The following is a 22944-nucleotide window of genomic DNA, read 5'->3' as shown; positions in this document are numbered from 1 at the left end:
CAGGCATGGTGGCATGCGTCTGGAGTCCCAGCTACTTGGGAGGCTGAGGCAGGAGAATCACTTGAACCCAGGAGGTGGAGGTTGCAGTGAGCCAAGATGGTACCACTGTACTCCAGCCTGGGCTACAGAGCGAGACTGTGTCTCAAAAAAAAGAGAAGCAGGAGACTCAGAGGCAGAGAAGGAGCTCTCACAGCAGCAGCAGAGGTCAGAGAGTGAGGATGAAGGAGGGGGCCATGAGCAAAGGAATGCAAGTGGCCTCTAGAAGCCGAGAAAGGCAAAGAAATGGGTTTTCCCCTAGAGCCTCCAGAAGGAGTGCAGTTCTGCCAACATCTTGATATTTTTTATCCCAGCGAAGCCCATTTTGGATTTCTGATCTCCAGAACTATTAATATATTTATATGGTTTTATGACACTAACTTTCCATCATTTGTTACGGTGGCAATGGGAAACAAACACAGGGTGAGGAAGTGAGTCACGCAGACCTATCAGGAGAAGGAGTTCCATATGCGGGATTCATCAAGTGCCAAGTCCCCGAGGCAGGATATGCCTGGCACGGCACGGCAGGAGTGAACTGAACAAGGGAAGAATAGTAACAGTTCGGGTCAGAAAGGATGGAGGAGCCTGAATGACATAGAAGTTAGAAGCCGTTGGAAGAGATGGGGGCCCTCAGAGGGTTGTGAGCAGGTTGCTTTCCGTGATCTGACTTAGGATGTAAAGGGAACGTCCACATGCCTTCAAGTGGGAGCCAGGTGACCCCTGGGCTGATTACTGCAGTCACCCAGGGGAGAGGCAGTCTTGCTTGTTCCAGAGAGGTAAGTCCAGGAGGAACTGTAAGAGACTGATGTTAGTCATCACTAATCTTTTCATAAAGTTCTTTCTCTTTTCCATTAAAGATCATAGTGATCAGATATTACCAACCCCGTTGCTCAGTTCAGCCCTCTGCTTGTGAGGTTTCTTATTTTTTGCTTAAAATATCTCCACAATGAATCCAGAGACAGACAGGTTTGTCCAAGGCCAAATTTTTAAGACACGACCTGGTCTCTCCTTTCCAAGATGGGTTGATCTGGCCCATCTTTCATGAAGAAGATAGTTAACAGCAGTAACATTCAATCACAGCTTCTCTTTTCTGAGTCGGAACATTGATGGGATGCATCTCTTTTCAAATATGAATATTTAAAAATAGCATGCATGTATAATTGTCGTGACCCCAAGTGAGATTTGTACTTTTTAGATTATCATCAAGCTGAAAACAAACAAAAATTCTAAGTTCTTGTAAAGAATTCACAGACTCATGAGAATACCCCAAATTGAGAATATTATCCTAGTATATTAACTACAATTTACACAATTTGGTTTGGAGGATGTCCTATTAAATAGATGACATAGAGTGCTTTGTAGCTGTTATATGCAAGTTGGATGGGTACATGAGTCACAATCTCTGTATTATGCCATTCCTTCACCAATGAAATCACTTTGGTTTCCAGTACCCCTTTCAAGAATGTAAACTCTATGCATGTCAGAATTTTGTATCCTAAAGGCATGCCTCTGTGGCTAGATCTGATTCTGGAACTGTCATTGATGTGACAATCCAATCCTTCACACTCTCTTGATGGAAGTGAGAGTGGATTCCTGAACCCTGTGCTATCTAACAGTGCAAGGGTTTTTACTGAACTTCTTTCTATTCATTCCTTAACCTTCTGGAAGACTTAGAGTACATAATCCATTTTGATTTCCTTTTTTCTCCCCTCTATCTATTTTTGCCTTAGGCTATAGTTCCAGGATTAATACTAATGAAGACCTTTCTGGAAGTGCAGGAGAGCCTTAGTGATATAACAACTGATTTTTCAGTCCAGTCGCACTTCAGGAAAATAACTATGGTCAGTCAAAAAGTTGAAATTTTCCAAAAGGAATTGATGAGAAACTAAGAGGAACTGTTAATAGAGCAAGGCAGGTTCTGCAAAGCCCTGATTTGGGGCCCCGGCGTGGCTCAAGTCCAGCCTCAGAATGACCCAGTTGTTTGTTTTCAAGCAAACTTTCCTTCCCCTCTTCTTCCTGCCCGCAGCGCATGCTAACCAGTGTGGCTACCAAACGTTTGAGATGTGTTTCATGTGACTGAGAGACCGAGCTCTTAATTCTGTTTAATTTTGATCATTTAAATTCAGCCAACTGCAGCCAGTGGCTACTCCACTGGACAGTGCAGTTATAGAACATAAACTGAAGGAAATTTTACTTTTAAAAGCTAAGTCTATTTTATTGTTTAAAAAATGCACACTTAGATTATTCTCCAGTCTTTGGTATTTCTCAATATAAAACTTTTTTCAAACCTTCAGTTTCTTGATCATCTTGTAACACCAGACCAATGTACATTTATTTCCATCTGCAATTGTCGATTGCATTTTTTGAAATAAAGTCATTTAATTTTTCATCAACAGAATCAGCAGAATCTGCCAAAATAGGAGGAATAATTACTGTGTTTTTGGTAGCATTGGTCTTGACAAGCACCATAGTGACACTGAAATGGATTGGTTGTATATGCTTAAGAAACAGCCTCCCCAAAGTCTTGGTAGGTAGTTTTTTTGTTTTTTTGTTTTTTTTTTTTCTATCTTCATTTTTTATTTTAACTTAAGAATTTGTATTTATATAAATATTTTCACAGAAGAAAATCTCATTTTCTATAAACACCAAAATGCTTTCTCACTCTGAGTTCTTTTCCATATCTATAAATATATATTTTGCAGGGTTTTTTTTATTTTTGTTTTTATTATACTTTCAAGTTTTAGCGTACCTGTGCACAATGTGCAGGTTAGTTACATATGTATACATGTGCAGTCGTAAGTGTATCTGTGCATTTTATGTTTTCTTTTTTTTTTTTTTTTTTTGAGACAGAGTCTCACTCTGTCACCCAGGCTGGAGTACAGTGGCATGATCTCAGCTAACTGTAACCTCTGCCTCCTAGGCTCAAGCAGTTATCGTGCCTCAGCCTCTCATGTAGCTGGGACTACAGGCGTGTGCTACCACACCTGGCTAATTTTTACATTTTTAGTAGAGACGGGGTTTTGCTATGTTGGCCAGGCTGGTCTTGAACTCCTGACTTCAAGTGATCCACCTGCCTTGGCCTCCCAAAGTTCTGGGATTACAGGTGTGAGCCACTGCACTCAGCAATGTTTTGTTTTTTGTTTGTTTGGCTTTTTTTACCTCATCACCTATAATTTATAATGATCAGGTAGAACTTCATTATTATTAACATACCAGTTTTCATTTAACCATTTCTCAGCTATAGGGCATTTGGATTTCTTTTCCTTTCTTTTCTTTGGTCATGATGAATAGTACAATAAACATTTTTATATGGATCGTCTTTTTATTTTGGATTACGTCAGTGGAACATATACACAAAGTGGATTTATCCTATAAAAAGATTTAAAAAGGGCTGGGCGCAGTGGCTCATGCCTGTAATCTCAGCACTTTGGGAGGCTGAGGCAGGTGGATCATTTGAGCCCAGGAGTTTGAGACCAGCCTGGGCAATATAGGGAAACCTTGTCTTAGAGAAAATAAAAATAAATTAGCCAGGCGTGGTGGCACATGCCTGTGGTCTCAGCTACTCAGGAGGATGTGGTGAGAGGATTGCTTGAGCCCAGGAGGTGGAGGCTGCAGTGAGCTGTGATCGCACCACTGCACTCCAGCCTCGGTTACAAAGTGAGACCCTAGCTCTAAAAATATATAAATATCTTAAAAATATAAAGAAGCAGCCAAAGGAGAGGAAGCCAAGAGGAGTAAGTCAGAATATAGTCTATGTGGCCAGCAGCCTGCCTGGTTTGAAAGGCAGCTGCTCCCACTCACTAGTCACAAACCTTGAGCAAGTTTCTTAACCTCTGCACCTCATTTTCTCATCTGTAAAGTGGGCATAGGAATAGCAAGCCTGGGCCGGGTGCGGTGGCTCACGCTTGTAATCCCAGCACTTTGGGAGGCCGAGGCGGGCGGATCACGAGGTCAGCAGATCGAGACCACGGTGAAACCCTGTCTCTACTAAAAATACAAAAAAAAAAAAAATTAGCTGGGCATTGTGGCAGGTGCCTGTAGTCCCAGCTACTCGGAGCTGGACCGATTGCCTGCTCCCAGCCTGGGGACAGGAGATCTGTCTCAAAAAAAAAAAAAAAAAAAAAAAAAAAAAAAAATCCTGCCTATAAACCCAGCACTTTGGGAGGCCGAGGCGGGTAGATCACGAGGTCAGGAGTTCAAGACCAGCCTGGCCAACATGGTGAAACCCCGTCTCTACTAAAAATACAAAAATTAGCCAGGCATAGTGGCAGGTGCCTGTAATCCCAGCTACTCAGGAGGCTGAGGCAGAGAATTGCTTGAACCTGGGAGGTGGCAGTTGCAGTGAGCCAAGACCACCCTACTGCACTCCAGCCTGGGCAACAGAGCGAGACTGCGTCTCAGAAAAAAAGAACAGTAAGCATACCTCATAGAGCAGTTGCAAGGGAAAGGTAAATTATATATAAAGCACCAAGAGTCAGGCCCAGCATATAGTAAGCATGGTGTAACTGTTAACTGTTATTATTGCTGTTATCATCATCATCTGCATCATCATTCAGTCAATCTCATTAAGTTTATTTTTTATTTTTTTAGAGGCAAGTTCTCGCTAAGGGTTGGAGTGCAGTGGCTATTCACAGGCGCGGTCATAATGCACTACAGTCTGAAACTCCTGAGCTCAAACAGTCGTCCTGCCTAAGCTTCCCCAGTAGCTGGGATTACAAGCGTGCATCCCTGTGCCCCAATGATTAAGTTGTATTATGTAAAAAATAAAGAGCAAACAGTCACAGCTGATATGGACTCTCTCTCTTTTTTTTTTTTTTTTTTTTTAAGAATTTTCATAACTTTTTAGCCTGGCCATTTCCTAACCTGCCACCGTTGGAAGTCATGGATATAGTGGAAGTCATTTACATCAACAGAAAGAAGAAAGTGTGGGATTATAATTATGATGATGAAAGTGATAGCGATGCTGAGGCAGCGCCCAGGACAAGTGGTGGTGGCTATACCATGCATGGACTGACTGTCAGGCCTCTGGGTCAGGCCTCTGCCACCTCTACAGAATCCCAGCTTATAGACCCAGAGTCCGAGGAGGAGCCTGACCTGCCTGAGGTTGATGTGGAGCTCCCCACGACACCAAAGGGCAGACCTCAGCAGCTGGAACTCTTGAGTGGGCCCTGTGAGAGGAGAGAGAGTCCACTCCAGGACCCTTTTCCCGAAGAGGACTACAGCTCCAATGAGGGGTCTGGGGGCAGAATTACCTTCAATGTGGATTTAAACTCTGTGTTTTTGAGGGTTCTTGATGACGAGGACAGTGACGACTTAGAAGAAGCCCCTCTGATGATACCGTCTTATCCGGAAGAGACGGTTGACCCAGAGGATCCTGACAATGTGCAATCAGGCCATTTGCTGGCCAGCGGGGAAGGGACACAGCAAACTTTTCCCAGCCCCTCTTCAGAGGGTCTGTGGTCTGGAGAGGCTCCATCTGATCTAAGTGACACTTCTGAGTCAGATGTTGACCTTGGGGATGGTTATATAATGAGATGACTCCAAAACTATTGAATGAACTTGGACGGACAAGCACCTACAGGGTTCTCTGTCCCTGCATCCTAACTTGCTGCCTTATCATCTGCAAGTGTTCTCCAAGGGAAGGAGTAGGAAACTGTAGAGTGTTCCGTTCTTCCAGGTGACGTCACCTATGCACATTCCCAGTAGGGGGACCATAGTATCATTCAGTGCATTGTTTACGTATTCAAAGTGATGCACTTTGAAGGAAGCACTTGTGCACCTTTCCTTTACACTAATGCACTTAGGATGTTTCTGCATCATGTTTACCAGGGAGCAGGGTTCCCCGTGGTTTCAGAGGTGGTCCAGGACCCTATGATATTTCTTTTCTTTTTCTTTCTTTTTTTTTTTTTTTGAGACAGTCTCATTCTGTCGCCCAAGCTGGAGCGCAATGGTGTGATCTTGGCTCACTGCAACGTCCGCCTCCCAGGTTCAAGTGATTCTCCTGCCTCAGCCTCCCTCGCAAGTAGCTGGGATTACAGGTGCCTGCCACCATGCCCCGCAAATTTTTGTATTTTTAGTAGAGAGGATTTTACCATGTTGGCCAGGCTGGTCTCAAACTCCTGACCTCAAGTGATCCGCCCTCCTCAGCCTCGCAAAGTGCTGGGATTACAGGGGTGAGCCGCTGTGCCCTGCTGGCCCTGTGATATTTCTGTGAAATAAATTGGGCCAGGGTGGGAACAGGGAAAGAAAAGGAAAATAGTAGCAAGAGCTGCAAAGCAGGCAGGAAGGGAGGAGGAGAGCCAGGTGAGCAGTGGAGAGAAGGGGGTGGGGGGCCTCCACAAGGAAACAGGGAAGAGCCATCGAAGTTTCAGTCAGTGAGCCTTGGGCACCTCACCCATGTCACATCCTGTCTCCTGCACTTGGAATTCCACCTTGTCCAGCCCTCCCCAGTTAAAGTGGGGAAGACAGACTCTAGGATCACGCATGTGACTAATACAGAAAGGAAACATGGCGTCGGGGAGAGGGATAAAACCTGAGTGCCATATTTTAAGGTTAAAAAAAAAGCAAACACAAAGATGCTTCAAGATCTTCAGGAGAAGTATGGCATACAAGTTTCAGAGACCCTATTTGACAATTTTCAGAGTGCTCTCTGTGCTGATTCCGAATCCGAATCGAGTGTGTCAGCTGTGATTACAGTTCCTGTGAATCTAGGCCGGGTTGGGAGGTTGTGGGTGGGGGAAGGGAAGTCTGACCCCGAGCAATTGTTCCTGCCTGTAACCCCAGCACTTTGGGAGGCCTAAGCAGGCGTATCGCTTGAGGCCAGTAATTCGAGACCAGCCTGGGCAACGTGGCAAATCTGTCTCTACAAAACAAAATTAGAAAAATTAACTGGGTGTAGTGGCATGTGCCTGTTGTCCCAGCTACTTGGGAGGCTGAGGTGGGAGAATGGCTTGAGCCCAGGAAGTGGAGGTTGCAGTGAGCCAAGATCACGTCACTGCACTCCAGCCTGGGTGACAGAGCCAGACCCTGTCTTTAAAAAGGGGTTGGTGGGGAGAGGTTCTAGAATGTCATGTAGCAGCCAGTTTAAGGACTGGGACTCAGGGATCCAACTCCCACAGTTTCCCTGTGTGACCCTAGGCATTTGACTTAGCCTCTCAGAGCCTCAGGTTTTTTGTTTCTGAAATAAAAGGATTGGACTAGGTAATCTCCCAGGTCCTAGGAACCCAGGAGAAAGATGAGAAAATGTACAAGAATGAACACTCAGGTGGAAATGCTGCAACCCTGAGAAGCCCCCAGGATGAATGAAAGGCACAGGACCCTCTTACCCCTCATCCCTCCGCCACTCAAGGGCTGGTTTCTCAAACCTTTCTCTTAGGCCCCTTCAAAGGGGGAAAACTAAAAATTATACAAGTTATAGCTCAAGGACTTTAAATAGATTATATGATTGCTCAAAAGGATAGGGCTGTGAGGAGGGGGGAACACCTTATTTAATCTAATGAAATTCCATAGGAGAGAGACCTTTGGTATATGGAATCAATTTATCTGCCTTCTCAATGCATTTGTCATATTCTGAAAGATTCTGGGTTGATCTTTTGGGATAACCTCTATGGCTGTGAGTGTGTGTGTGTGTGTGTGTGTGTGTGTGTGTGTGTGTATTAAAATTTTGTATAATGGAGATTGGTAAAAAATAATACAACAGTACTTTTTTAATACAAACTTGGTGTGGTCTTGAGTTGTTTTCCATTGGAGAGTGTACGTGTGCCACAGATTGGTGCACCTGCTGGCATCTCTAGGATTGCACCAACTCCCTCTAGCTCTTCTTGGTGGCCTGCAGGGGCCTAGGGTGCATTCACTTCCCTCTGCTTGACTTTACGTGGTGTTCTAGCGTCAGATATCAGGCGATGCTGTACATTACCCAAGACATCGGACAGCTCCGGATTTTCCCATCTAACCACTAGTCAAGTTAAAAAGAGGAAATTAACGCTTTCTCAGTAGTCTCTCAAAGAAACTAGTTATTTGCGTAAAGATGACTTGGTTTTGTGTTGTTTATCCCTGGGGAGGAGAAGGGTAAAGAAGACCCTCAAACTGGATTTGCTGCTGAAGTGCTTTTAACTCACCTGTGCGGAGAGCGGACTTCAAGAGAGGGCGTGCCGGCGCTCCGGACAAAACCTGGGGAATACTGAAAGCCACCACCACCACCGTCGTTCCAGCATCCAGTTCTCAGTCCTGGGTTGGTGGTGTAGGGCATTTATTTGACTTGACGGCGCCTTTCAAAGCTTGCGAGGATCCCTTCCTCTTCCTCGTGTGCATCTGCCAAGCCGGTGCCCCGCGCCTCGCGGGCGGACCCGGGCTGGTGGGCGGGGCCTGCAGCGGGGTAGGAGCCCGGTCGCCCGGCCCCTCCCCACCCCGTCACGCCCCGCTCCGCTGGTTCCCGGAAGCGACCGCGGACAAGCGCTCCCGGGCGCAGGCGGGGGTCGTGTGCTTGGAGGAAGCCGCGGAACCCCCAGCGTCCGTCCATGGCGCGGAGCCTCGGGAGCTGGCTGGGTGGCTGCCTGCTGGTGTCAGGTGAGGAGTCCGCGGGGAGGGGGCGCGCTTGGGAACCGGGAGGCCCCGCGAGATGCCACCCCGATCCCATCCCTGGGCGCCCTGCAAGTGACTTAAGAGGCATGGGGCCTCGGGACAGAAGATGCGAACGCCACGGCCGGCTGCTGAGACGCAACTAGGCTGCTGCTGCCGTCGATTCTGTAACAGGAGAAAGCCCCGTCCGCGCCCGGATTACAGACCGTCTGGGCCCCAAACTCAGGGGGAGACTCCCGGCGTCTTTTGACTCCCTGTCCTCCTGCAGCTCTCTGCTGGCGGGCGTCTAAATAAAGTAGCTTCCCCAAAAGACCCAAGATCCCACCGTGGCTGTCATCTGACCCTTCTGGAGACCATCAGTTCAAGTGGAGGCCCCCACCAGCCCCCGAGTGCCCTGACAGCCCTCCCCAACCCGAAGTCTGCCCCCTCAGTGCCAGCCCTCCCTACAGATGTGCCTCCCATCACGCGCTGCACCTCCCCTCCTTCCGGTTCAGGCCTGAGCAGCCTGAAATCTGGATTCTGCCCCCCCAGCGCCCCAGCTCCATGGCTTCTAAACCTAAATCCGTTGAAACCTTTTCTGTCCTCCTCTAAATTGACTGTCTAGGTTCCAATAACACCATGGTCACCTCCTTCCTTTCTCATGAACTCTTCCCTGGCCTTCCGGGATACCCCTCCGGCTTCCCGCCTACTCGTCAGGCTGTCTCTGCTTGGGACCCTCCTGCTCTGTCAGGTTTCTATGTAGCTAATTGTGATGCCCAAGGCCTCTTCTCTCCTTCCCTGGCACTGTTCCTTTGGGGGATTTCAGCCAAACCCTGGCATTAAACACGGGCTATAGGCCCATGACTCGCACATTTATATCTCTCTTGGTACCAGTTGGGTGATGGGTGGTGGTTTATTATGGTCTTCTACTTTTCTACTTGCATGTAGGTTTCAAATTTTCTTTTCTTTCTTCTTCCTTTTTTTTTTTTTTTTTTTTTTTTTGAGACAGGGTTTTGCTCTGTTGCTTCGCCCAGGCTGGAGTGCAGTGGCTTGATCGCGCCTCACCGCCACCTCTGCCTCCTGGGTTCAAGTGATTTTCCTCCCTCAGCCTCCCGAGTAGCTGGAATTACAGGTGTGTGCCACTACACCTGGCTAATTTTTGTATTTTTATTGGAGATGGGGTTTCGCCATGTTGGCCAGGCTGGTCTCAAACTCCTGACCTCAGGTGATTCATCTGCCTCGGCCTCCCAAAGAGCTGGGATTACAGGCGCGAGCCACCATGCCTGGCCAGGTTTCGAATTTTCTATTAAAAGGTTTGAAAATAATTTCTGTCTCTAGCCCACATCTGTTCTTGGTGTGACCTCTGGGCTCATTCATCTGGCTGTCTCCCTGACATTCCTACTTCAGCCTCTCCCCAGCATCTCCAACCTAATGCAGCTCAAATGGGACTCGTGAGTTCCCCAGCTGAGCTCCAATCGGGGCACCAGCTGCTTAAGCCCAAAATGGACATTGACCTCAGCTTTTATGCATCAAATGTATCAGGAAGTCTCCAGTTTGTTTTTACCTCTGGAAATATATCTGAAATCCACGTACCCCACCCTACCCCCTCATACCTTTCTGCCACCACGCAAATCCAAGGCTCCTTTGTCTGTCCCCACTTTACTCCTGCCCCTCCAGAAATTTATCCTCATGGCTGTTCAAAGAAAATCTAGCCTCCTCAGCACAGCCAACCTGTCTCTGTCTCCCTCCCTCACCCACGTGGCCTTTGAAGACATGGAGCCATAGAGGAGAACCAAGTACTGGACGTGGGCTTTCTCATGGGCTTCCATTTTGGGGAAAAAGGTTGTAAATGTTTTTGTCTTATTTTCATAGCATTGGGAATGGTACCACCTCCCGAAAATGTCAGAATGAATTCTGTTAATTTCAAGAACCTTCTACAGTGGGAGTCACCTGCTTTTGCCAAAAGGAACCTGACTTTCACAGCTCAGTACCTAAGGTGGGTCTGGCCTCACTATTGGCAGGAATGCACCGGAGGAGCCAGCCCTGGGCTGGTCACTGGGTTGGGCCACAGGAGGAAGGGAGTCTGACTACGGTCACCATGTGACTGTGACAGCTCTCAGGGAGCCTCCCTGCCAGGCTTTTTCTGTCTGGGAAATTCTCGTGGCCACCTTTTCTCTTTTAGATTTTCTAGTTGTGATGGTTGATGATTTGACTGTTGATCACAGGGCTGCTGGCAGATATAGACATTTTATCATGCGTATGTAGATATAATCAGCCATAGTGGTGACCTCATGCTGTGCAGATCCTAGCTTGTTTGTCACACTTGATATATTTTAAAAGAAAAATACCACTGCTGTCATCTCCAGGTATGAGTAGTATTGCTAGAAGTCAACAATGTTGAGTGGATGCTACCCAAGAAACCGAGATATGCAAAGCAGTCAGGAAGCCCCTTGCTACCATATATCACCTGTTCCCCTTCAATGGATTATAACATCATGCCCCAGTGCCGTGCGCGATGCACATAATTTGCATAATGAGTGCTCAGTTTCTCCGTGGTTTCATCCTGAAATTAAAAGTAAGACAGCTACTGTTAAAAGCCCCATTCTCTGACAACAGCAGGGACTGTGAAGGAAGAATGAGTGTCACCCTAGACAGTCATCTCAGCGGTGATCTGAATGCCCTCTACCTCTCCTGCCTATCAGTGTATCCCTATGCCTGGCAAAGGAAGTCAGCGCCAGCACTCCCTTGGCAGCCTGCCACCATAGGCCACATGCTGGACTGCAGGTGCAGGTGACACACCTTTAGGCCAGGCGCAAACAGCAGCAGGAGGCCCAAGGCTGACAAGCCAACACACCTGCTTTCTATGTGACTCAGAAACATACGAAGATAGACAAGTCCTTCAGTGAGGCAGGAGGAAATTTGGTCCCAGATCTAGCTGTCATTTCACAAAAATCCCCAAGGCCTGCCACATCAGAGAAGAAGTATAAAGATGAATAAGGTAGTCCTCGTCTATGCATTGCTGGCTTTTGTTTTTTAACTTTTAGTTCAAAATAATTCCAGACTAACAGAACATTTCAAAATTTTAAGTAGAATACAAAGAATTTCCAGATAGCCTGCAATCAGATTCACCAATTTTTTATTTTTATTTATTTATTTTTTTTTATGAGACGGAGTCTCGCTGTGTCGCCCAGGCTGGAGTGCAGTGGCACAATCTCGGCTCACTGCAACCTCCGCCTCTCGGGTTCACGCCATTCTCCTGCCTCAGCCTCCTGAGTAGATGGGACTACAGGCTCCCACCACCACGCCCAGCTAATTTTTTGTATTTTTAGTAGAGATGGGGTTTCACCGTGTTAGCCAGGATGGTCTCTATCTCCTGACCTCGTGATCTGCCCGCCTCGGCTTCCCGAAGTGCTGGGATTATAGGCGTGAGCCACCAAGCCCGGCCCAGATTCACCAGTTTTTAATGTTGGTCACATTCTGTCCCTTCCTCTTTCTCTCTCATGCCCTTTGTGCTGTAATATTTCACTGTGTATTTCACAAGAACAAGGATAATCTCTTACATCACATAGTACAGTGAGAAGCTCAGGAACTTTTACATTCATACAATACTTGTATCTAATTTACAGTCCATAGTCCAGTACGGTCAGCTGTCCCAAGGATTGAAGGAGGGCATATTCTATAATTGGTTTTTTTCCCGATGTGCGTTTTCTAGTACTGATTGGCTTTATCATTTGCTTTCTGTGCTTTGTCTACTCAGTCTGGGTAGCCACAGAGATTTTACTTTGGAAAATTAACTTTCTTCTCTGTCTGTCTCCCCTGTAGTTTATTTTTTTCTTGTTCTGTGCTGTGCTTTTGGGTTTGTTTGTTTGTTTGTTTGTTTTTGTTTGTTTGTTTTTTGAGACAGAGTCTCGCTCTGTCGCCCAGGCTGGAGTGCAGTGGCACAATCTCGGCTCACTGCAACCTCCGCCTCCCGGGTTCACGCCATTCTCCTGCCTCAGCCTCCCGAGTAGCTGAGACTACAGGCGCCCGCCATCACGCCCAGCTAATTTTTTGTATTTTTTAGTAGAGAGGCTGTTTCAGTGTGTTAGCCAGGATGGTCTTGATCTCCTGACCTCGTGATCCGCCCGCCTCGGCTTCCCAAAGTGCTGGGATTACAGGCGTGAGCCACCGCGCCCGGCCTTTTTTTTTTTTTCTTTGAGACAGGGTCTCACTCTGTCACCAAGGCTGGAGTGCAGTGGCACGACCTCTGCTCACTGCAGCCTCCACCTCCTGGGTTCAAGCGATTCTCCTGCCTCAGCCTCCTGAGTAGCTGGGACTACAGGTGCATGCCACCATGCCCAACTGATTTTTGTACTTCTAGTAGAGGTGGGGTTTCGCCATGTTGGCCAAGCTGGTCTTGAACTCCTGGCCTCAAGTGATCCACCTGCCTCAGTCTCCCAAAGTGCTGGAATTACAGGCATGAGCCACCACACCCAGCCCATGCCATGCTTTTTTGCCATTATAGTCGAGGCACTTGGCTTTGCATGTTTATCTTTTATGTTAGTGATCCCAATGACTTCATGAAGTGACTTCATGAGGGTATCCACACCTGGGTTCCGGGTCTCCCCGGCATGGAACTACAGAGTGAGTATGGCATGTGCTGGAGAAAACAAAATCTGTGCTGGGTGTGTCCTTGGGGAAGATATTTGACCCCTAAAGATGTGATTACCCTCATGTGGCTCTACAAAAGAGTTGTTTAGAGTTTAGCATGAGCAATTGCATAGCACAAACTCTCTGTTGTTTGTGTGCATTGGGGCGGGGCAGCCAGAGCAGGGGGCACTTCAGAGGATGTACTGGTGATTTTAATATAAAAACATCCAAAACAATTAGATGTAAATATGAGGAATGGGTCATATTACCTATTTAATGCGGGGAGAAATATTTGTACATGCAATAAAAATAACCTAGTGAAGGCCAGGCGCGTTGCCTCATGCCCATAATCCCAGCACTTTGGGAGGCCGAGGTGGGTGGATCACCTGAGGTCAGGAGTTCGAGACCAGCCTTACCAACATGGCAAAACCCCATCTCTACTAAAAATACAAAATTAGCTGGGCATGGTGGTGCATACCTGTAGTCCCAGCTACTCGGAAGGCTGAGGCAGGAGAATCACTTGAACCCAGGAGGCGGAGGTTGCAACAAGCTGAGATTGCACCATTGCACTCCAGCCTGGGCGACAGAGTGAGATTCCATCTCAAAAAAAAACAAAAAAAAACCAAAAAAAACCTAGTGAAAAAGAAGTTATTGCAAAACAACTTTTGAAATACTGCACATGCTGGACAATTGATGCATTAGTTTAAAAGAAGGAAATGGGCCAGGCATGGTGGCTCACACCAGTAATCCCGGTACTTTGGGGGGCCAAAGTAGGATAATCATTTGAGGCCAGGAGTTCAAGACCAGCCTGAGCAACATAGCAGCCCCTTGTCTGTACAATTTTTTTTTTTTTTTTAATTAGCTGGACTTGAGTTGGAAAGAAGGAAGGCGGGAGGGAAGAAAGAAGGGAGAGAGGAAAAAAAATGTGGCCACATGTGAGAAAACTCCCTTAATGAAATGACCGCTGGATTTTCCAAATGATGGGATGTTAAGCAGCCGTGAAGAAATGATTGATTGACAAATATTTGTGGTATATTAAGTGAAAAAATAGCATGATCCCAATGATCTCTATCTACTTTTTGCAAGGGATTTTTCTAGGTATCACTAAGAATGCTGTGAGGTGTGATGTGCTACCTTAGACTATGAAGTCAAACAGATCTGAGTTCAGTTAGGCAGATTTCTTAGGCTCTCCACGCCTGACCCCTGTGTACTTAATAAATGTTGGCTGTTGTTATTTTTATCACCATCACTTTCATTATCACTTCTGGGAGCAACCAAATTGGTTTTTGCACCAGAAGATGCCTTGGGGGACCAGATAGCTCCTCACTTTTTTATTTTATTTTATAAATTTTTAAATTAAATTTAATTTGATTTTTTGAGATAGTCTCACTCTGTTGCCCAGGCTGGAGTGCAGTGGTGCAATCACGTCTCACGGCAGCCTCCACCTCCCAGGCTCAAGCGAGCTTCCCTCCTTAGCCTACTGAGTAGCTGGGACTACAGGCGCATGCCACTGTACCCAAATAATTTTTTTATTTTTTATAGAGACAAGGACTCACCACGTTGTCCAGGCTGTTCTCAAACTCCTGGGCTCAAGTGATCCTCTGCCTCGGCCTCCCAGAGTGCTGGGATTATAGGCGTGAGCCACTGAGCCGGACCAGCTCCTCACTTTTTGCAGGATGAGAGCCTGGGCTTCCTTTGATCACGTGGAGCCAACTACACCTCCTTGGCTGTTGTGAGCTTAGATTCAGGAGATTGTATTTCCCTAGCATCCAACAGGCGTGTCCAAATGTCATCTGTTTTCTTCCACTTCACTTTCTGTCATGATCCCTTTAGCGGTTGCCGTCGGGGCTGGTGTTCTGACTGAGACTGATGAATTGTTTTATAATTTTTCCAGAGTAATTGCAATGATAGCCATTTATAGGACAGGACAGTCACGGGTCACTTAACAACTGGGATACATTCTGAGAAATGCGTCATTAGACAGTTTTGCTGTGTGAACGTCATACAGTGAACTTGCACAAACCTAGATGGTGTAGCCTCGTATACACCTAGGCTATGTGGTTTAGCCTATTGCCCCAGGCTGTAAACCTGTATAGCATGTTACTGTACTGAGTGCTGTAGGCAATCGTAACACAATGGTATTTGTATACAGGCATATCACAGAGATAAGGCAGTTTTGGTTCCAGACTACCACAATAAAGCTAAAACCACAATAGAGTGAGTCACATGAATTTTTTTATTTCCCAGTGCATATAAAAACTATGTTTATACTGTAGTCCACTAAGTGTGTGATAGCATTATGTCTAAAAAATGTGCACAGCTTAATTTTAAAATACTTACTTGCTGAAAAATGCTAGCAATCATCAGAGCCTTCGGCAAGTCATAATCCTTTTCCAGGTGGAGCATCTTGCCTTGATATGGATGGCTGCTGACTGATCAGGGTACTGGTTGCTGAGTTGCAGTGACTGTGGCAGTTTCTTGAAATAAGATGACAATGAAGTCTGCTGTATCAATTAACTTCCTTTCACGACAGATTTCTCTGTAGCATGAGATGCTGTTTGGTAGCATTTTACTCACAGAAGAACTTCTTTCAAAATTGGAATCCTTTCAAACCCTGCTATCAACTAAGTTTATGTAATATTCTAAATCCTTGGTTATCATTTCAACAATGTTCATAGCATCTTCACCAGGAATAAATTCCATCTCAAGAAACCACTTTCTTTGCTCATTCATTAGAAACAACTCTTCATCTGTTCAAGTTTTATCATGAGATTGGAGCAATTCAGTCCCATCTTCAGGTTCTGCTTCTAATTCTAGTTACCTTGCTGTTTTCACCACATCTGCAGTTACTTCCTCCACTGAAGTCTTGAACCCCTTAATCTATGAGGGTTGGAATCAGCTTCTTCCAAACCCCTGTTAATGTTATCTTTTGACCTCCTCCTATGAATCACCAATGTTCTTAATGGCGTTTTGAATGGTGAATCCTTTCTGGGAGGTTTTCAATTTACCTTGCCCAGATCCATCAGAGAAATCACTATCTATGGCAGCTATAACTTTACAAAATATATTTCTTTATTTTATTTTATTTCATTTTATTTTATTTTTTAAGATGGAGTCTCACCTTGTTGCCCAGGCTGAAGCACAGTGGCATGATCTCGGATCACTGCTGCCTCCACCTCCCAGGTTCAAGTGATTCTCCTGCCTCAGCCTCCCAAGTAGTGACACCATACCTGGCTAATTTTTGTTTTTTTTTTTTTTGGAAAGTCAGGGTTTCACCATGTCGGCCAGGCTGGTCTCAAACTCCTGACCTCAAGTGATTTGCCCACCTTGGCCTCCCAAAGTGCTCAGATTACAGGCATGAGCCACTGTGCCTGGCTTCAAAATATATTTCTTAAATAATAAGATTTGAAAGTCGAAATAACTCCTTGACCCATGGGCTGCGGAATGGATGTTGTATTAGCAGGCATGAAAACAGCATTAATTTCCTTTTAAATCTCCATCAGAGCTCTTGGGGAACCAGGTACATTGTCAATGAGAGGTAATATTTTGAGAGAAAACTTTTTATCCTGAGCAGTAGGTCTTAATACTGGGCTTAAAATATTCAGTAAACCATGCTGTAAACAGATGTGCCATCCTCCAGGCTTTGTTGTTCCATTTGTAGAGCACAGGCAGAGTAGATTTGGCATAATTCTTAAGAGCTCTCAGATTTTCAAAATGGTAATCCAGTGTTGGCTTCAATTTAAAGTCACCACCCCTTAACAAGAGTCAGCCTGTTCTTTGAAGCTTTGAAGCCAGGCATTGACTTCTCCTCTGTAGCTATGAAAGTCCTAGATGACATCTTAATAGAAGGTTGTTCCATCTACATTAAAAATCTGTTGTTTAGAGTAGCCACCTTCATCATTTTAGCTAGATTTTAGCTAGATCTTCTGGATAACTTGCTGCAGCTTCTACATCAGCATTTGCTGCTTCACCTTGCACTTTTATGTTATGGAGATGGCTTCTGTCCTTAAACCTTACGAACCAACCTCTGCTAACTTCCAACTTTTTTTTTTTTTTTTTTTTTTTGAGATGGAGTCTCGCTCTGTTGCCCAAGCTGGAATGCAGTGACACAATCTCGGCTCACTACAACCTCTGCCTCCCGGGTTCAAGCGATTCTCCTGCCTCAGCCTCCTGAGTAGCTGAGATTACAGGCACATGCCACCACACTGGCTAATTTTTTTTTTTTTTTTTTTTTTTTTTTTTGAGATGGAGTCTCGCTCTGTCACCCAGGCTGGAGTGCAGTGGCGCGATCTCGGCTCACTGCAACCTCCGCCTCCCGGGTTCATGCCATTCTCCTGCCTCAGCCTCTCCGAGTAGCTGGGACTACAGGTGCCCGCCACCACGCCCGGCTAATTTTTTGTATTTTTTTTTAGTAGAGACGGGGTTTCACCATGGTCTCGATCTCCTGACCTCGTGATCCGCCCGCCTCGGCCTCCCAAAGTGCTGGGATTACAAGCGTGAGCCACCGCGCCCGACCCACACCGGCTAATTTTTTTGTATTTTTAGTAGAGATGGGGTTTCACCATTTTGGTCAGGCTGGTCTTGAACTCCTGACCTGATGATCCGCCCACCTCGGCCTCACAAAGTGCTGGGATTACAGGCGTGAGCCACCACACCCAGCCCCAACTTTTCTTCTGCAGCTTCCTCACCTCTTTAAGCCTTCACAGAATTGGAGTGTTAGGGTCTTGCTGTGGATTAGACTTTGGCTTAAGGGAATGGTGTGGCTGGTTTGATCTTCTATCCAGACCACTGAGACTTTCTCCATATTACCAATAAGGCTGTTTTGCTTTCTTATCATTAATGTGTTCACTGGAGTAGCACTTTAAATTTCCTTCAACAATTTTTCCTTTGCATTCACAACTTGGCTAACTGTTTGGCCCAAGAGGCCTGTTGTGGCCTACAATATTCCTTCCTCACTAAGCTTAATCATTTGCAGCTTTTGGAATAGGGAGGCCCGAGGAGAAGGAGAGAGGCAGGGGAGTGGCCATTGGGTGGAGAAGTCAGAACACTCACAACATCTATTGACTAATTTCACTGTCTTATATAGGTGTGGTTCATGGTGCCCCAAAACAGTTACAACAGTAACATCAAAGATCACTTATCACAGATCACCATAACAGATATAATTGTGATGAAAAGGTTTGAAATATTGTGAGAATTACCAAAATGTGACATAAAGACATGAAGTGAGCATGTGCTGTTGGAAAAATGGCACCTATAGGTTTGCTCAAGGCAGGGTTGCCACAGACCTTCGATTTGTAAAATGCAGTATTTGTGAAGTACAATAAAGCAAATCACAATAAAATGAGGTATGTGTACATCTAAATGTATTTAAACATAGAAAAGGTACAGTAAAAATACAGTATCCTTATCTTAGGGCACCACTGTTGTATATGTGGTCTGTCATCTACCAAAATGTCATTATGCGGCGCATGACTTTATTGAAAATCATTGTAATATCTTTATTTTAGTAAATCTTTGTAAATCAATGTCTCATAAATCACGTGCCCCTGCTTTCAAAAATACATAATCAAGGAAGGAAGCTTTCTTGGTCAAGTATGCTGAATACTCAGCCCCTTGGAGAGGCACGTAGTCGTTAAGATGTTCAAGTCTCTGAGAAGTTCTGTGTCGAAGACACCTATTTCTGTGTTTAACATAGTTTCCACTCCCGCCCTGCCGCCTCCAAATTAAGTACCAGTCAGCCTCAGGGAGACTGATGCTAGAACTCTCCTGATTGACCTATCTTTTTGATTGTGTAGTTATAGGATATTCCAAGATAAATGCATGAGTACTACCTTGACGGAATGTGATTTCTCAAGTCTTTCCAAGTATGGTGACCACACCTTGAGAGTCAGGGCTGAATTTGCAGATGAGCATTCAGACTGGGTAAACATCACCTTCTGTCCTGTGGATGACAGTAAGCCATTTTGTTTTCCCTTTTTTTGTAATGTCATCATCTTGCCTTGTTTTTTTCCACATCGGTTGGTCCATCAACAAGAATTCTTTGAGGGCCCACAAATGGATGGCCTTGCACAAGGAGCTTAAGGAATATAATAAAGAGAGTTGTATCCCTAAAGAAATTCATGGGAGAGACAGAAAAAGATAGGCATATCATCAATGCAACAAGTAAATATAAATCTAACACCTTCAGTGCCTCAAGGATGTGACTATGTTGGGGCCCGTGCTGTTAAGGAGAAGTTCTGGAAGGATTCTTGTGGTGAACTTTCTGGGAGAAAGTCAATATGGAATTATGACTTAAACAAAGAAATATAACATGATAGGCAAAAGAATGAAGGCAGGTGTAGAGATGGAAAATCTGATGCACACAGACAGCTTGCCCAGAGCGAAGGACAGAGGGAAGGATAGGGCTGATGGCAGGTGGGTTGGGTCAGACTGGTTGGTCAGCATCAAAAATTGTTCCCAGGTTAGGTGGAGATTGCAGTGAGCCGAGATCACGCCACTGCACTCCAGCCTGGGCAATAGAGCGAGACTTGGTCTCAAAAAAAAAAAAAAAATTGTTCCCAGGTTAGATTTGGAGGGTCATGGTGACCACCACAGTCCCCTAAATATGAGATGAGCATATTTAGAATATCAGGAATTGAAAACTAGTTAAACCATATATTAGCAATTGAGAGAGTAAAGAAGATTAGAGGTTAAAAGAACCTGATTCACAAAATTCACATACAGCCCTTCAAAACTCACATAGAGAAAAGCACTAAAAGAATTGTCTCTGGCTAGGCATGGTGGCTCACGTCTATAATCCCAACACTTTGGAAGGTTGAGGTGGTGGATCACTTGAGCCCAGGAATTTTCTTCTTTTCTTTTCTTTTTTTTTTTTTTTGAGACAAAGTCTGGCTCTGACACCCAGGCTGAAGTGCAGTGGCGCAATCTCAGATCACTGCAAACTGCCTCCAGGGTTCAAGTGATTCTCGTGCCTCAGCCTCCTGAGTAGCTGGGACTTCAAGTGCCTGCCACCATGCCCAGCTAAATTTTTTTGTATTTTTAGTGCAGACGGGGGTCTCACCATGTTGGCCAGGCTGGTCTTGAACTCCTGATCTTAAGTGATCCACCTGCCTCAGCCTCCCAAAGTGCTGGGATTACAGACATGAACCACCACGCTTGTCCTTGAGCCCAGGAATTTAAGACCAGCCTGGGCAACATGGTGAAACCCCATCTCTACAAAAAACAAAAAAAAAATACCAAAAAAAAAAAAAAATTAGCCAGACATGGTGGAGTGTGCTTGTAGTCCCAGCTACTTGGGAGGCTGAGGCGGGAGAGTCACCTGAGCCTGGGAAGTCAAGGCTGCAGTGAGTCATTATCACACCACTGCACTCCAGCAGCCTGTGTGACCAGAGTGAAGTCTTAATCTCAAAAAAAAAGAACTGTCTCTATATGGGGAGCGGTCTTTATGCCAGACCCTGCTCTGGACCCCCATGACCCCCACAATTACATCCTCCCTGGTAGAGAATGAGGCTAGGATGCCTTTCTTCCCTTTCCCAATTCCATCCCAAGCCTGGGTAAAAACATCTTACTTTTGGAATCATAAATTATCAAAGTTAGATTATCTTTTCTAACGGTACCTTTACAAAAACAAAGATGAACAGAAAAGTAAGTTTCACAATAGTTAAAAGTACAAGTTTTTGCTCCTATAATTGCTAACTGGCTTACCATGTCCTAACTTGTCCCAAATTCTGTTAGCTCCCATCCATGGAAGTTCTCTTTAGAACCTAGGAACAACAGGGTTAAGCAGCTTGTCAAAAAGTCATATAGGTCATGAGTGGCTGAGTAAGGATTCAGACCCAGGCTCTTGCATCTGTGCTCTTAGCAACTACTACCCAGTATTGGAGATTTGCCTCTTGAAGTCTATGTATTTTAGTGATAGGAAAGTGCTTCCAAGCATCATGCATAACCTGCTTATACTTGCTTTGGCAAAGTATTCCAACAAGTTTTCTTGTCTGGTTTTCAGACGAGCACTTTAGAATGATATAAGCAGGTCCTTTAACAGCCCTGAAAAAGTAACAGCAGCCGAAGAAGAATACAGGACATAACTCAAACACCATGATTGCCCGGAACCATTTGTGACTCATTCTATAGTTATTATTGAGTACATCTGTGTAACAGCTGCATTCTGAACACTGCAGCTACAACAATGAACGAGACAAAATACCTCATGGAGCATATATGTGCTAATCAGGAATACAGATAATAAATAGATACATATTATATGACAGGTAGTGACTGTGGTTCTTAAGAAGACTGAAGCAAGGTAATAGGACAGAAAGTAATGGGAGCTGAGCTTCTCCATAGAATGGTAAGATACAGTCTCTCTGAGGAAGTAGCATTTGAGCAGAGACCCAAATGAAGTGAAGGAGCCAGCCACATGAATATCTAGTAAAAGAGCATTCAGAAGGGAAACAGCTTTGGACATTGTTGGAAATACATATGGTTAATTATATATGTTAAACATGTAAAGGTGGCCACTAAAAACAATAGAGATGCCATCTGTAGCTTCCATCCTAAAAAAGGAAATAAAATTCAAGCCAACAAAAAACAGGAATAAAAGAGGAGAAGACACCAAAAACATAAAATAGAAAATTAAAAAGAAATCCTTAGAGAAAATACAAAATAATGTAGCTGGAATAATTCCAAATGTATCAGAAACCACAATAAACATAAGTGGACTAAACTTCATTAATAAAGACAAAGATTATCAGATTTTTTAAAGGAAACTAAATCCAACTATCCTTCTTAGCCATGTCAATCAATGTCATGACAATAGTATATCAAAGCAGTGTACTTCTGTGGACTAATTGTTCTGCATGGTTATGAAAAATTAATGTTGAAGTTTTTAAAATGTGATTTTTGATTGTCATTTTGCTTGTTCTTCTGCTTAGCCATTATTGGACCCCCTGGAATGCAAGTAGAAGTACTTGCTGATTCTTTACATATGCGTTTCTTAGCCCCTAAAATTGAGAATGAATACGAAACTTGGACTATGAGGAATGTGTATAACTCATGGACTTATAATGTGCAATACTGGAAAAACGGTACTGATGAAAAGGTAAGCTTGGCTAATTGCATTTCAGAGGTAGTAGTCTTTCATATTCTTTGCAGAATCTTACAAGGTGGCAGCACCTTATGGACTGGTCCTCTGTAAGCCAAGAGCTTCCCAGACTGAGGGGTTACTGGTATCTCTGGCTCAAGCTTCCCAGACTCCTAACGGATATGTTTAGAGCAGACTTTCAGGACAAAGTCTGCACAGTAACAGCAGACCTTTCCCTCCCTGAAGGGCAGTTGCAGGGGAAGACACAGTTGAGTCAGAGTTAGCTGAGGGAACTTGGAGCTGGCTGAATTAGGTGATAAGCAAATTGACAACCGTCCCATGACTTCAACCCCAGTGTCCCACACACACCGCAAATCAAGGACATCCATGGTGAAGACAGCCCCTAGTTGCTCTATTCTTCAGGGGACAATTTCTTTAAAAACATGGGCTTGGAGTCAAAAGATCTGATCGGAATATCGCCCCTGCCACCATGTGCCATTGGTCATGTTCTTGACCCCAACCTCTTCAAGTCTGCAAAATGGGCATAATAACTTACTTTATTAATAAAACAAGAATAATAACCTACTTCATAGGATTGTTGGGGAATTTAATGAAATAATAGAAAATATAAACTCATCCCA

At 44.9% G+C, this 22944-nt stretch overlaps 2 protein-coding genes across 16 annotated transcripts in view; both read left to right on the top strand.

Annotated features, from left to right (window-relative positions):
• The window catches only part of IFNAR2 (interferon alpha and beta receptor subunit 2), a 36330-nt gene extending 28577 nt beyond the window's left edge, over positions 1–7753 (top strand). For 3 of the 12 annotated variants that reach the window (XM_032176273.2, XM_032176271.2, XM_032176275.2), the window contains exons 8-9: positions 2433–2563; positions 4864–7688. In XM_032176273.2, coding sequence (XP_032032164.1) covers positions 2433–2563; positions 4864–5574 — 842 coding nt within the window. In that variant the 3' untranslated portion in view covers positions 5575–7688. Of the gene's footprint in view, positions 1–1766; positions 1878–2432; positions 2564–4626; positions 4820–4863 lie in introns of those variants that run through there. The other 9 variants (XM_032176277.2, XM_032176276.2, XR_004251922.2 and 6 more) reach the window with 8 other exon arrangements.
• A 701-nt stretch (positions 7754–8454) lies between these two features.
• Positions 8455–22944, top strand: part of IL10RB (interleukin 10 receptor subunit beta) — a 48293-nt gene continuing 33803 nt past the window's right edge. For 3 of the 4 annotated variants that reach the window (XM_058427126.1, XM_032176285.2, XM_032176286.2), the window contains exons 1-4: positions 8455–8601; positions 10465–10588; positions 19020–19177; positions 22155–22321. In XM_058427126.1, coding sequence (XP_058283109.1) covers positions 8553–8601; positions 10465–10588; positions 19020–19177; positions 22155–22321 — 498 coding nt within the window. In that variant the 5' untranslated portion in view covers positions 8455–8552. Of the gene's footprint in view, positions 8602–9604; positions 10589–19019; positions 19178–22154; positions 22322–22944 lie in introns of those variants that run through there. The other variant, XM_032176284.2, reaches the window with a different exon arrangement.

This window comes from Hylobates moloch, unplaced genomic scaffold (assembly GCF_009828535.3).
Source record: "Hylobates moloch isolate HMO894 unplaced genomic scaffold, HMol_V3 SCAFFOLD_14, whole genome shotgun sequence".
NCBI classification, from domain to species: Eukaryota; Metazoa; Chordata; class Mammalia; order Primates; family Hylobatidae; genus Hylobates; species Hylobates moloch.
This window is presented reverse-complemented; position numbering and strand designations above follow the sequence as displayed.